This window comes from Chanos chanos, chromosome 1 (genome assembly GCF_902362185.1).
Source record: "Chanos chanos chromosome 1, fChaCha1.1, whole genome shotgun sequence".
Classification (NCBI taxonomy): domain Eukaryota; kingdom Metazoa; phylum Chordata; class Actinopteri; order Gonorynchiformes; family Chanidae; genus Chanos; species Chanos chanos.
The window spans coordinates 59,249-74,319 of record NC_044495.1 but is presented as its reverse complement, the minus strand read 5'-3'; the positions used below and the strand labels follow the sequence as shown (position 1 = coordinate 74,319).

Here is a 15,071-nt window from a genome sequence, read left to right as displayed (position 1 = left end):
ACATTATGCCATTTTGTGATTTATTCTGTGTAAAAGACAAATGATACATGTAATACATTTAAACCAAATGTTAATATTAGAAGAGGTAAAACTTAAATGTACCACTATGGGCTTCTTTTTTTCTAATAATTTTTGCCCACTGCGTATCTGTGTGTATAGGGATCATTTTCTGATCTATCTGCTTGTATTTACCAAACAGGTTTTCTGTCTCCTCTTCCACTGATTACACTGTTTTTGCCATGAAATGTGTCTTTGGTAAACAGGTCATTTCAGAGAAAAAGTGTCTTCCCATGTTGGTGTTTTCTCTGTGTAACTGTAGTTTCTGAAACATTCTAACAAAATACTTCCTCTCAATCAAAATGAGAAGTTGCCACAGAGAGAGAGAGGGAGAGAGAGAGAGAGAGAAAGAAAGAGAGAGAGAGAGAGAGAGAGAGAAAGAAAGAGAGAGAGAGAGAGAGAGAGAGAGAGAGAGAGCAGTCCTTTGGTGTTCTCTTATTACATTGTGTTATAAAGGAGTGTTTTAGATGCTAAAGTGTTAAGCAGATGGACTCATTAAAGAAAGTTGATATCGTGGTGCATTGCGGTTGTGACTGTGACAGTAAATCAGTGAGATGTGAATACTGAGGTGACTGGTGGTGCACACTGCCACTGGAAAAGCATCATCACCATCATCATCATCATCATCATTATGATAACGATGATGATGATAACGATGATGATGATAATGTTGATGATTATGATGATGATGATGGTGATGGTGATGATTATGATGATGATGATGATGATGATAATGTTGATGATAATGATGATGGTGATGATGATGATGATGGTGAGGATGATGATGGTGATGATTATGATGATGAGTACTCAACTGCAGTACTCCAGCACACCCTTAAAAAGTGCTCTGGCAAGAGAAAAAGCCTTCATTGCCATGTGTTGCCTTAAAAACCAAAAACTCTTTGATGTAATTTTGTTTCTTTCATTTCTGAGGTTGTGTTGCATAAGGTTTAGTTCGTTACTATAAAAAGTTTGTGGAACCCTTGATTTATGTGTTTATTTGTTCACAGGAGTCAAGTTAGTTTCATGTGCTCTGCAGGCTAGGATAGAGTTTAGTAAGTTTTGTCTCTGCCCTGCCATAATATATTACTCCATCCTTGCAATAACCGAGTAATGGAAGCCCTTTTTTGTCATGTGCAGTTTTTGATATTTTAACTTTGTTGCGTTCAGTGGAGAAAACCCAAATGCAGGACACAGACTCAGCGTTAGAATGAATGAAGTTAGGTTTATTGTAGATTTTGAGAACGGAGGTGAATGGAGGTTAGTAGGAGAAGGCAGGGAGCAGAGGGACGCTGGTGAAAGTTGGCTGAGCAGGCGAGAGGCAAGCGAGGGATGCAGGCAGGCAGGAGAAATGATCCTGGGTACAGGGAGACAAGGGACGCAGGCAGGCAGGAGAAATGATCCTGGGTACAGGGAGACAAGGGTCGCAGGCAGGCAGGATTCTAACACGCACACACACACACACGCGCACACGCACGCACGCACGCACACGCACACGCACACATAGAACATAACAACAGGGGGAGTGCAGGAGACACAGGGGAGGGGAAAACACTAGAAATATAAGGAATAAACTTAAATCACAGCCACAACCGTGACGAATTGTCTTATTTGTGAATAAAAATGTTCCTGTTTTTGCCACATGCCTGACTTTACTGCTTTCATCTGTGCTTCAGTGTAGCTGGACTGTGACACTAAATGTGTTAAAATTCAAAATGAATGCCAGAGCATTTCAAATGACCACTGAAAGCAAGAGGATACAGAGGATAGCTGTGCACTTGTTAACATTTTAAATAGAGAGGAAAATTGTTTAAATGATATGTATACCTGGACCAGTTTGAAAATTATGTAGTGGTTTTCAGGATATGAAGTTTTGGCAAGACTATGAGAGGTTTATTACCCAGTGAATGATTTTAACTCAAGATTATGAGTGGTTTATTACCCAGTGAATGATTCTAACTCAAGATTATGAGAGGTTTATTATCCAACGAATGATTTTAACTGTCACAACCTGCACCGCCATTTTGGACTTTTAGTTTGCTATGTCTTTGTGCTCTTGCTGTGTCTGTCTCCGCCCCTCACCTGTTCCTGTTTGTCTAATTATTAACCTTGTTAATTTCTACCAATCCTGTGTTGCCCTGTTTAGTTCTCCCTCTATTTAAGTCCTAGTGTTTGCCTTGTCCATTGTCTATCGTTGTTTGTGTTTTAGTGCACACTGTTACGCTGCACCTTTTTGTTATTGGCTTTTGTTTCTGATCTGCACGTGTATTTTAATCTTCATTTTGTCAGTAAAGTCTTCCGTTTGTCACCTTCAACCATCGTGTCTTTGCACTTGGGTCCTGCACCACACCACCAGCGTGACATTAACTCAAGATTATGAGTGGTTTATTACCCAGTGAATGATTTTAACTCAAGATTATGAGCGGTTTATTATCCAATGAATGATTTTAACTCAAGACTGTCTCAACATCATGCATATGACGAATAAACACATGAGAGTCTTGAAACTCTCTTGAATAAATACTTGACTATGAGAGGTTTATTACCCAATGAAAGATTTTAACTCAATGGAGAGAGATCTTGAACAAAACCAGATTTATCTTCAGAATCCAGGAGATCCAGAAATGAAACCTGAAGTGTAGACATAAGGATGCACATTGCTCTGTTTCTGTGGGATCATCAAAGGATCCTTTCATGTATTGCTGCAGGCTACGGTCCTATGTATTGGGCCAATATTTATAGTGCAGGTATTTTAAAGCACTCTTTCCTACAAAGCTGTCTTTCAGTACACTTCTACATTGGAGCCTCTCATTCCTGCAGCCATGTTGCACTGGGAACAAGTTTTCTTGGAGCACACCAGTATTTTGACATCGTGTATGGCAAGTGGAGAGATATAAACATATGAATTATAAATTGTAACCTTATCAGATGTAACTGTTTGCCCCAAGACAATATATTTTAGAAGGCATTAATACTCACCTGAAACAGATCTGAAATACAGCCATGAAACAAAACTCAATAAAATATTAAAAGACACACTCAAAGACAGGAGAACGCCCTCATCAGAACCTAAACCATGGGGTGAGGAGTCTTTATTTAAAATTAATCTGTTAATAAAATATTAACAATTAACAAAATCTGATTGGGACAAATGCCTATCAATGAGCATAAATAAAACGATTCAGAGTAATAAGACTTAAGCTGCAATCTGACCGCAGTAAAGTTAACATGTTCCTCATGATTGTCAAATTAGCTATAAAATCACTCTTAATATGAGCCAATGTGCATGGGCACACATCCTTACAGCCAAGAGACAGATTAAGGCAGTCAGCTCCAGGGCGAGTGCTCAGTCTTAGCAATGCCACTATAACCAGTTTTCACAGCATCCACTCTAGACATTAACTTCTAAGTATATTCAATATAATTCAATAAATCTGTAACCTCCCTTGGTACCACATCACCCTTAATTTAGGAGAATATTTACAGAGTAGCCCCCATAAACTGGCATAGAGATGGATCATCTTGACCAGTAAGAGTGCAGCATTGGCACTGACATGCAACATCTTCAGTAATACACACACTGACTGATCAGTTTTCAGGGACTGCATCATCCATCCATTTCATGTAGGAAAGACTTCCATCTTCAACTGGGAAACTGAGCACCTCAGGAATTTCATATGGATGGACAGATCTTGGAAAACAGTAAATAGCACTTAAAAAGTCAAAAATATTAAATAATCAGTAATATGAATAACTACTACTAGTAATGATATATATATATATATATTCACATAACAAAACTTTACACCTTATGTGTTAAAACAAATTGATTCTTAACACGCCACATAATATCAGTGCAGGCACACACACACACACACACACACACACACACACTTTTGAACCCTGTAAAAACATTTGGAAATGTGATGCATCAGTGTTGGTCTTTGTTATTAGAGTTATCACATGTAAGCAACGTGGAAACACCAAACTTACTTGACATAATCCATGAGCCGTTGGATAAGAGAACTTCTAGTTCTGACCAACTGTAACACAGGACAAGCAACCAGTCAGATTCATCGCTTCAGTAAGCAGGAGACCCACACCGGTTAAAACTCAAATCCTCGAACCAACAATTTAGAATAATACATACACAATACATATATGTAATACCTATATCTAATGCATGTAAGTTTACATACACAGGTTCATACAGGATCTAAATAACATCACATTACCTTTGGAATTAGGAAAATATGGAAAAAAACCCCACATTTGACTAGTTTAACCTAATTTACTTTTGGAGTTTCTCCTCTTGACACTGCAGTGCAGCACACACATTTAGCCAACACTGCATCAAAATTTTAATCACAAAACAGTTTCTAATGTTTTACAACCTGCAACCAATGTACTGTTTCTGAAATCGTACACACTGTTTTTGTGTACCAAAACAGATATGCATCCATTAAATTAAAACTTAGACACCTTGTGTCTAAAATACAGGACAAGAACCCACCAGCAGTATCTCTGAGGCATCCTGTATCTCGCCCTTCCAGAAATACCTACAGAACATAAAAATGTTGGTCATACATTTAAGGCATTCACTGAGAAATACCTACAGAACATAAAAATGTTGGTCATACATTTAAGGCATTCACTGAGAAATACCTACAGAACATAAAAATGTTGGTCATACATTTAAGGCATTCACTGAGAAATACCTACAGAACATAAAAATGTTGGTCATACATTTAAGGGATTCACTGAGAAATACCTACAGAACATAAAAATGTTGGTCATACATTTAAGGCATTCACTGAGAAATACCTACAGAACATAAAAATGTTGGTCATACATTTAAGGCATTCACTGAGAAATCTCTCTCTCTCTCTCTCTCTCTCAACTTATTCCATGTCTTTCCACGAAGCAGTGCAGACTGGGGGTGAAGACAAATATTAACTTGATGGCCCCACCCCCCTGAATCTCAATGACCTGTAAGAAAAACATCACTGCCACTCAAGTGTGACTTAGTGAGAAGCACGTATAACTAAAGGAGCCATTCCACACTATATACTTCACACATGGCCTCTGCTTTATTTGATAACTGGTGCCTGGAAAACTGTGTCTTTATCTGTGTGACCCAGAAGCACAGACTTCTCATGTACTGACACACACTTCGACTCTACTTACATAGTGACAGTACGTGGAAGAATGTTAACACAGGCAGCCATCCTTTTCTCCATAATACCTCTGAGAGAGAGAAAGAGAGAGAGAGAGACAGAGAGAGAGAGAGAGAGAGAGAAAGAGAGAGAGAAAGAGAGACAGTTGTTGAATAATTGTTGAATGTTAATTAATTTTCTTGAAAGTATTTTAACAATTTAACTTTATGCCTTTATGCCAGTTTTCTGTTTTGTAGCTGATGTTTGTAATATTTAAACAATCATCAATTAAGACTCGGAGTGGAAAAAACAGCAAAAGTTAAAAAAAAAAAAAAAAAATATATATATATATATATATATATATATATATATATATATATACATATATACACACACACACACACCGACTCCTACACCAAATAAAATACACTGAAAATACAAGACACCCAGTGTTCTCTTGCACAGGATCCACAGGCACACGTACACACATGCACACACACGCACGCACACCCCCACACATACTACTAATTTGCATGCAGCTATAACACAACAAATTAGTGTTTTGCTCCAGACCATCTTTCCATTTTGTAAGGCAGTCATTGAAAAAAAGCCCCAAAGTCACAGTCTGGTGACTACAGAATGACTGACACACAAGACTCAGCTGTGTCACAAAATGCCTGCACCAGGGAAACGCATTGTGCCTGGTAAAAAAGGCTGTTCCTCGTTCAGCAGAATAGAATGGTAATTTATTTGCACTTTATAAACCAACTTTACCCATCTATGATCCGTGTTACAATTTTATAATCATGAACTTGAAAACAAAGTTTTTGCCTAAAATAACCAGTCTGTCATATCTGTTCTTTAACTTAAAAAACGTTTTGCTGAATTACATTTTCACAGAATTTTTTTTATCCAGAGTACAAGATACAGAAAGTGTCATTTCAGTCATTTTAACATGTGTGAGCAACTCAATTATGCACAAAAGGGTTTTGGGTTTTTTTGTTTTGTTTTTTTGGTAATATGGAGTTTACAAGACTCTAAAAGAGTTGGACCTAAAGGTTTGAACAGTGGGTTGGAGTTTGCAGACTGAGTTTGCTATTTGAAGCATACAGACTCAACACATTCTTTTTGGACTTTTAACTCAATACTTAAGCTTGAGTTCAAATCCAGTACATTTTGGATGATGGCTTTGTCGTTATTCTTTCAACACCTCATCCCCCTGGGTGTGGAAAGAATAATGAAATATAGTTTCTCAAGAGCCACAGTGCAACACATAAAACAACATCCTAGCTGACAGTAGATACATATCATGTACAGATGTGTATCATGTGTGTCTGTTTGTGTGTGTTTGTTTGTGTGTGTGTTTGACTATCTGCATCCATTTATTTATTTAACAGATGCTTTTATCCAAAGTGACTTACAAGTGAGGCAAAATCCAATCTGAGAATGTAGCCATTAAATAGTGGGCTGTGGTATAAGTTCAGTGACTGACCAGATACAAGAGCAAGAAGAGATGAAAGAAGTAAGAGAGTGAACTACAGACACATACAGGTAGAAAAAGCGCTACTGAATGACAGGCTACAAAAAAGCATGAGAGGAAGCTATCGCCCAACATGGGAGATCAATCACAGCATCATTAAGGACCACAGACACCGAGCACGCAGACTGTTCTCCTTGTTACCGTCTGGCAGACGATACAGGAGCATGGCTGCACGTACCACCAGACTTAAGGACAGTTTTTACCACCAGGCCATCAGGCTTCTCAACTCACACATCTAAACCTCCCAACATTGCTGACTGGTCTACCTGCTTGTTGCACCGTCTACTGTTTACATGCACTGTTTACTGAACTTGCACTGTCTACTGATTACCTGCACAGGTTACTCCCTATTGCACTGTTAACTGTTACTGCAGTGTTTACTGCACTGCTGCATACTGATTACTGCTCTGATTCGCAGTGTTTACTACACTGATACTATACTGATTACTGCTCTGATTCACAGTGTTTACCTGATTACTGCACTGATATACTGGTACATAAGCTGTACATCTCCCTATATGCAATACCGTTGTTTTAACTCGCCACTTTAGGGTTAGGGTCAGGGTTAGGTTAAGCCTCCTTCATGCATGTACATAGTGTTATATTTCATACATGTACATAGTGTTATATTTCATACGTGTACATAGTGTTATATTTCATACGTGTACATAGTGTTATATTTCATACATGTACATAGTGTTATATTTCATATTTTGTTATATTTATTGCGCACACCTCTTTGTATTTTAATTCTTCTATCGCTCATACCTCTCTTATTTTCTATTATTTTCTTGAACACTAAATCAACAATAAGCTATGAACACTAAATCAACAATAAGCCATACTACTGCAATAACAACAACACAGGTCTGCTTAACTACCGTCTACAGCTGTAATGTACCACTCCAATAAGAGAACCTCAATGAGCTGAGTAATACCAGCAGCTGAGCGCCAGGAGTCTAAGTCATAAAAGTAAATGGCACAGCATTGGCTGAGAGTATTTATAAGGCTGTGCCAAGAAGTGTACAGGATACAGAGACAAGTAATCCAGTGGGACATTTGTCATTGAGCAGCCAGTTAGTAGGCAGGGTTTGAAGGCAAGGACTTGGGTTAGTGGGCGGCTGCGTGTACCTGCCGATGTCTTTAGCAGCCTGCTCAGTGGGACATTTGTCATTGAGCAGTCAGTCAGTAGGCAGGGTTTGAAGGTAAGGACTTGGGTTAGTGGGCGGCTGCGTGTACCTGCCGATGTCTTTAGCAGCCTGCTCAGTGGGACATTTGTCATTGAGCAGCCAGTTAGTAGGCAGGGTTTGAAGGTAAGGACTTGGGTTAGTTGGCGGCTGCGTGTACCTGCCGATGTCTTTAGCAGCCTGCTCAGTGGGACAGTTGATGAGCAGTATAGAGTGGTGTCCAGCTACATAACTTCCAGTCAAAGCAGAGTGGATCTGAGCTCCCAAAGCCCTCAGCACTGGGTAGAGAGACAGGGCTAGGAGCAGTGTCTAAACACACACACAGACACACACTCAGAGAGAGAGAGAGGGAGGGAGAGAGAGAGAGATTGTCACTACAGTGCTCAAAATCCCTTCAAGCCCGGGCACAATAACCGCACTTGTGTCCAGAAACGCTATTAATTAATTTCATTTTGAGGTGGAACGCCGTGAATTCCACGGGACTGTGAATATCCTCTTATTATTTGGTAATACTATTGGATGCATCCATGCGGGGGTTTACTGGACGGGAGCAATAGCTCTGAGATAATACGCTTTAAAACTTTGGCAGTTGATGGCATGCACCGTGACGCATTTAAATAAAGTCTATTTTATTTATTTATTTATTTACTTTTTGAAAAACAGGTTGTGTATATTGTTTGCCACATTACTCTTGTTAAGACGATAGAGACACTGGTCAACATTGGTCAACTAGCCTACTCGTTCGAACCGAAAGGGGCCATAGAAAAGAACAATTCAACTAAGGAGAGTTTGATCAAATCCGTTATTATCGGGTTATCAGAACCTTAGTAAGAATGCTGAACGGCAAGTGGAGGATACCGCTTTATTACAGGTGTGACTCGGGCTGAAAGTGTGTATCTAAATTCATGTGGAATTGAGGGTTTTGAAACAGACTGGTTTCTATGGATTAGTCTTGTGGCTAATTCTTTCTTATCTCATATTTTACTTATTCTCTAATGGAAGGTTGAATCGATAAATGTAGCCACTACTTACCCCACATATGACCATAATTCCCGACCGAGACAAAGTCTGAGATCTCGAATCTTTGTAACACCGCTGATAGAACCAATCCATTTTGTGAAAGACGGCCGTGTCATTTGCAGTAAAATGAGCACACTGACATCGAATTTGGAGCCGACTTCTGCGCCGAGCTTGTGTCCAGAAAAATGTGGCATCTGCTGGGCTGCAAATCTGCAAGGATCAACTCTGCGTCGGCATGCAGAGCTCGCCAAATCTCTCCCCCATTTCAGAGTGCATGAACAGCCTCTGTAATGACTAACCTTGACTTTGCAAAACTACACCAACATTTGACTTCGCCTTAGCTTGTCTAAATGTTTACCGAGAAACTTGGTCGGGTCAGAAACTCCAGGGCGTGTGTAGTATGTGTGATATTAGCTCCAGTGTGGCTGCGCTGTATTGAGGATGTGCACTTCCGGATTACCTTGTTCTCTGTGACAGAGGATTAGTCTAGTCTAATAATCGGATTTGTAATGTAACATAAAGCGCTGATTATTGGAAATAAAACGGGACACACATTTGTAGAGACGTTTGCAGGTTTTCGAACTCTTTCGTTCCTTGCTTTTTGCCGATGTCTTTTTTAAACTTATGTTTGAATAAAAAGGGATGATGCTTTTCTGAATTTAACACAGGGATAAAGTCTTCGTTGTAATACCTCGTACCTGCTTCTTTGCTGGTGGCATTATTTTTGAAGGGGCATTAGAAGTTGAATCACATTCTCCCTTTGTAAACTAGCTCGCAAAAGTTAATAATGTAGAGACCGTCTCTTTCCTTCTAACCCTAACCCTAACCCTAACCGTTATTCTGAAGAATTCAAAATCCACTGTCTAGTTTATACAAATAACGTCACAATTGAAACTGTGAGACCGAGAATGGGACATTCTCTTCGTTTATGAAGGATCCCCTCAGTGCAATCTTCATCGAACAACTGTTCTAATGTGTGTATGTATGTATATATACATGCACACACACACACACAAGTATACACACACACACACACACACACACATATAAGTTACAATTTACAATTTTGTTATTTGGCAGACGCTTTTAGCCAAAGCGACTTATACACACACACACACACACACACATATTTATTTATATATATAGATAGATAGATAGATACAGAGTGCATTGAAAGCAAGTGCTTCTGTCTAGATGTTGTTCCCGAGCAATGCCTGCTCAAGGGTTTCATTGGACCTAATCGAGGTTGTGTGTGTGGCTCCAATGGGCTCACATATCACACATGCTGTCCCACTGGCTGTTGAGTGGATGAACTCATTTGCTCACAACTGTAATCATGTAACAAAGCTTACAGTGTCTATGACGTGGATGAAACTTTATCTGATGCATGTGTACATTCACAAACATATTCTTCTTTATTCCAACAATTGGGGATTAAATACACCAATAGAGGATAAAGTAGCAATCCACAAACATTAACTCAGAGGGTACAATAAACTGATATTATATAGGCATGTGAATGGCATAAAATGTTAAAAATTAACTCAGATTTTTTTTTTTTACAATGATTATTATTATCTGCGTTGGAATCTCAATAATATTGAGTAAAAGAGGTAAAGACTGATTTTGGTACGAGGATTCAAAAAATTATGTTGGCTTGGAATTCTAACCAGTCAAAAAGCAATTGTTGATAACTAAAATTGCTATTACTGCCACTGATTAAATGTTAAAAGGGCTTGCCATAGTATGTGTCTGATGACTGTGTGTCACAAACTGGAGATACTGAATTCATTTGCAGAAAAGATAATGGGGCAGAACCAAGTGTAACCGGGGTGTTCCTCTATCTGCACCTCCGTTAACTTAACCTCTGTAATCTGCGTTGTGTTCGATGATCTGCTTAACTTGATAGTGTAATGATCACACCAATGATTCCAGTTGGTGGGTTTTTATTAAAGGAGAAATACCGTCTGCACAAATTAACACAGAACGAAAAGAAATGTTCAACATACAGCCCTCACACGTACACACAGGACATCAGCAACCTGTTAGCAAAAGAAAGCATACAGGAAACCTATATAAATTGTGTAAAATATGAAACTACAGTATTTGGATCTGAGTAATAAAATGTTTGCATGTTCACTAACTTTAAATACACAAAAATGGCTGCATTGTGTAACATTTGTCTCGTTTTTTTATCACCAAAAATACACTTTTATAATCTAACGGGTATAACTTGCGTACCTCTCCTCAGTTCAACAACCACAGACTGAGAGCGACGCAATAATGATGACAGCGAACTGCAGTCTCTTAAAGAAGCAGTGCAGGTGCAACAACTCAGGGTTGAAATCAAACACATTACATAGATACATTATGTACAAACATAAAATAAAACAATAGCAACCATATCAGGATTTGGTTAGGGTTAGGGTTAGGGTTAACCCTAACCCTAACCCTAAGTTTCATAAAAAAATAAACGTACACTTTTTAACCTGGTTACACAAGGAATACAAGAATCCAGGACCAAACAGGCACAGGCTTAACAAAAGACTTCTCAAAACGTATAGGCTTCAGGATAACCAACAAAAACATCAGGCAAAGACAATTCAACACAAAGCAACAGACCAAAACTGGGAGTTTTTATACAAATTGAGGACAAGACTATACGGATAGAAACAGAGGCAATTAATGATTGACCAACTAGGTGAGCCAACGGAAACCAGGAAGTGAATACAAAGTCCTAAAAAAACAGAACATAAAAAAATGACCAACAGAGAGAGAGAACTATTAATGCGAGTGCAAAAGTCAACAAAGTGCCTTGCCTTCACTGGTGACACTATTTTTAATCACTGGTGCCCTGTCTAACAGCCAAAATAGACACTAACATAAACATAACACACTTCCAGAACAGTACTCAGTGGACCTTAGACACTAACATAAACATAACACACTTCCAGAACAGTACTCAGTGGACCTTAGACACTAACATAAACATAACACACTTCCAGAACAGTACTCAGTGGACCTTAGACACTAACATAAACATAACACACTTCCAGAACAGTACTCAGTGGACCTTAGACACTAACATAAACATAACACACTTCCAGAACAGTACTCAGTGGACCTTAGACACTAACATAAACATAACACACTTCCAGAACAGTACTCAGTGGACCTTAGCTCAGATTCTACAAGCGACTACTGGAATGCGACTGGATGGATGCAATGCCTTTCTTTAACAAGCTATCCATTGTTTGTTTTGTTTTGTTTTTTGATGATGGCGGAAATGTTAATCCAGGTGCCATTACAGAGCCTCCCATAAATGTACAAATTCATTTGTGATCTGATTACTGAGATTTTCGTGTCATGTGGTTTTAGTTTTCATTCTCATGAAACTTGTCAGTGACTATTCATGTCCTGTGGGTGGAGGCTTTGCCATTCTGGAAGAGATCCACTCCCATTGCAACATAAGTGTGGGTATGTCTGTTTAGTGAAAGGATGATGTATCAGAAGTAGCAACACTGGATTTGGGTAGCAGTGAATATGAGTGCTAGCAATCACACATCCCCTAAACACCCAGTCTCACCAAGTGTAAGCATACTGTGCTGAGTAGGTGGAAAAGCTGGATAGGATTTCAGCTGATTTCCTGGCCAGATTTAAACAGTAGTCAGTGTTCAGGATGATTTGTTATACCAAGTCCATTGTGTCCGTCAGGGCCTGGGTGCTTTCCTTGTTGAAGGTGTCTTCTCAGCAGGGAGAGACTGTACATTCAGTGCCTGAAAAGGAGGTGACTGAGAGTGCAGTGTTAGGTGTGCTGCTCCCTGTGCCTTTGCGCTGTTTCAGGGGCCTTGCTGTCACCGTGGGGTGTTGGTCAGAACATAATCCAAGCATCCAATTTGGGTTTTTTATATTTATTAAAACGCACAGCACGACATGAGCACACTGGAACTTACAAAAGAGGGTTTGGTTGGTATGGTCTGGTGTGGGTGTATATTTGTGTGTGTGTGGTTGAATCGTCACTGACGCACACCGCATAAACGTAAACTGTCCAGGTTTTGACTTCTTCTCGCCAGAGTGGGGGATGGAAAAACACAGAACTTGCACAGTGCATTGGTTATCTAACATGTTGAAATTGGTAGTGTGAAATATTTAACTGACTGAAAGGACTTGTGCTTAATTAGGAAAAATACTGAGAGGGTTAACTGACTGAATATAGATGGTGATGTTAAATGATTACTTTACGAAATTATGTAAGTGTATGTAAATCTGTGTTATATTTTGCTTGGACAACCATTTAAGCACTGTCTTCTGAGGCAGAGGTTCCCAACTGATGACCCTTTTATACAGTGCCTGTATGCATCATTAAAATAGATAATAATTCTGAGTAGTTAATGTCTTTCATCTTGTCTGATGTAATCCACTTGTGAGGGTCCAAGATTTCAATGAGATCAGTCAGAACATGCCTAGGAGTCTTATGCAGACGAAGATTTCCTGTCTGGCAGGAACAGGTCTTGTGCAGTAAACAGGTCTTGTGCATATGTTCTACGGGCTAAGTCACATTCAATGGTATGGCTTTGACTGAGAATTGAATGTGTGGGAGAGACTCCCAGGTCAGAGCCAGATACGACCGAGTCCCTTCTCCTCACTAAATGCCGTACTTCTTATGCTGAGTTTAAAATGAATTCTAAGTTTCAAAAAGTAGTCAAAGTCTTCAGGAGTCTGATGCAGTGTAAGTTTATTGCATTCCGTAGTGAACAAAATACAACAAACTGAGTCAGGTCCCAAGGAGTGACTGAATCTAATACAGAAAATCATTCACTTATATCTAAAACTTTATCAATATGCTAAACCTATGTATCCATTAAACGCATAACATGGTTGTATGATAACCCCCCTTACATCATCCGTTTTTGCATGGTTCAACCCATTCGCTTCCAGAATTTTCCCCAGATTTTCCCAGAATTTATTATTCCATACATCACTGTTTCCAATGCTTCCTTTTTTTGGCCAAGTAAAAAATTATGATTCAGTCATGTCCTCACTTTGCTTTGGATGCTCAACCATGTCCCCAATCTCACCTCAGATACTTTACCCTTAATGCAGGTGTTAGCTATCAAGCGATGGGCTAGTCCATGCAAGGCGGACACTGAAGCAACTACATCCTGGCCATTACCTATGCTTCCCTGTCACTATAACCTAGATTTTACCCTTTTCATGTTGCCTTCATTTTTGCTGACCTTGCATTTTCCCTTTCTTGATTTACCGAGGCCCTCTTCCATTGGCTTCAACATTCAGAGGCCTTCTTCCATTTCTCCAACAAATGACCAACAGTTAGAAGTGCCTGTGCCTCAGATTTGATTGCTTTGACAATGTTTTCATTACTATTGGTAAGGTGTTGAAAACCAGTGGCCACCTCGTCTGCCAACCATGCTGAATATTGAGATTGACCACTTATCCATAGGTGTCGGAAATAGAGTTAACATAACCGAAGAGAGCAGTCACATCCGCAAACGAGCTTCGCTTAAATCTTTAAGTTTCTGTGATTGCACACACACACACACACACACTGTGAACAGTGAGCAGTGAATTTGTCCTCTGCAAATCTTGCAGGTGGAACTTGAATGACAAGTCTGCTTTTATAATCAGAAACTAAATCATTGATTCGTGACTGTAGCCATACATAAGTATCGTCTTTCTCACTACACTGTCATATAGACAGACAAAACATTTGTGATGTTATAACTGACGTGTACCATGACCAGATTCACATTGTGTAGCAGAGTCTTATTTACATTTACTTTGATGAGACCGCCCGGAGGGACAGGATATACTTTGGGACACTGTGTAGGCTTGTGGTAGCCACAAGTGGTCAAAGTGAAACACCACCTTACAGTCCAAGTGCAGTTATGCACACTGGTGTATGCAGTTGAATTTGGCTGATTTTATCCAACACAATATGTCCCCTCGCTTCAGGTTGTCCATACAAATGTTTTTGGCTTTCCCTGATATTCTGCTTGGGAAGTGAGGTCGAATAATATATCTGTGTATAGTATGTGTGTGAGATTATGGGGAGATATATGTGTGCATATGTATGTGGCTGGTTCTAGATCC

The 15,071-nt window shown here is 39.4% G+C and overlaps 1 protein-coding gene and 1 pseudogene across 1 annotated transcript; both read right to left on the bottom strand.

Moving 5' to 3' along the window:
• Nucleotides 1–3,645: 3,645 nt before the first annotated feature.
• LOC115816814 (protein CutA homolog) lies at nt 3,646–9,679 on the bottom strand. The gene is made up of 7 exons (XM_030779959.1): nt 9,659–9,679; nt 8,973–9,170; nt 8,101–8,249; nt 5,245–5,304; nt 4,571–4,616; nt 4,051–4,100; nt 3,646–3,748 (listed from the first exon to the last, which is right to left on the bottom strand). The coding sequence occupies exons 1-7, from the start codon at nt 9,677–9,679 to the stop codon at nt 3,646–3,648; spliced, it is 627 nt and encodes a 208-aa protein (XP_030635819.1).
• A 2,691-nt stretch (nt 9,680–12,370) lies between these two features.
• Nucleotides 12,371–14,716, bottom strand: LOC115816757 (uncharacterized; annotated as a pseudogene).
• Between the last annotated feature and the right edge of the window lie 355 nt (nt 14,717–15,071).

What these genes read in the sequence shown, in the direction of transcription:
- LOC115816814 (XM_030779959.1), bottom strand. Translation starts at nt 9,679, where the DNA reads ATGCCACCAGCAAAGAAGCAG. An exon ending in GAATTATGGTCATATGTGGG is followed by an intron (nt 8,250 to 8,972) that starts GTAAGTAGTGGC and finishes GTGTGTGTTTAG; the next exon opens with ACACTGCTCCTAGCCCTGTC. An exon ending in CGGCTCATGGATTATGTCAA is followed by an intron (nt 3,749 to 4,050) that starts GTAAGTTTGGTG and finishes CTGTTTTCCAAG; the next exon opens with ATCTGTCCATCCATATGAAA.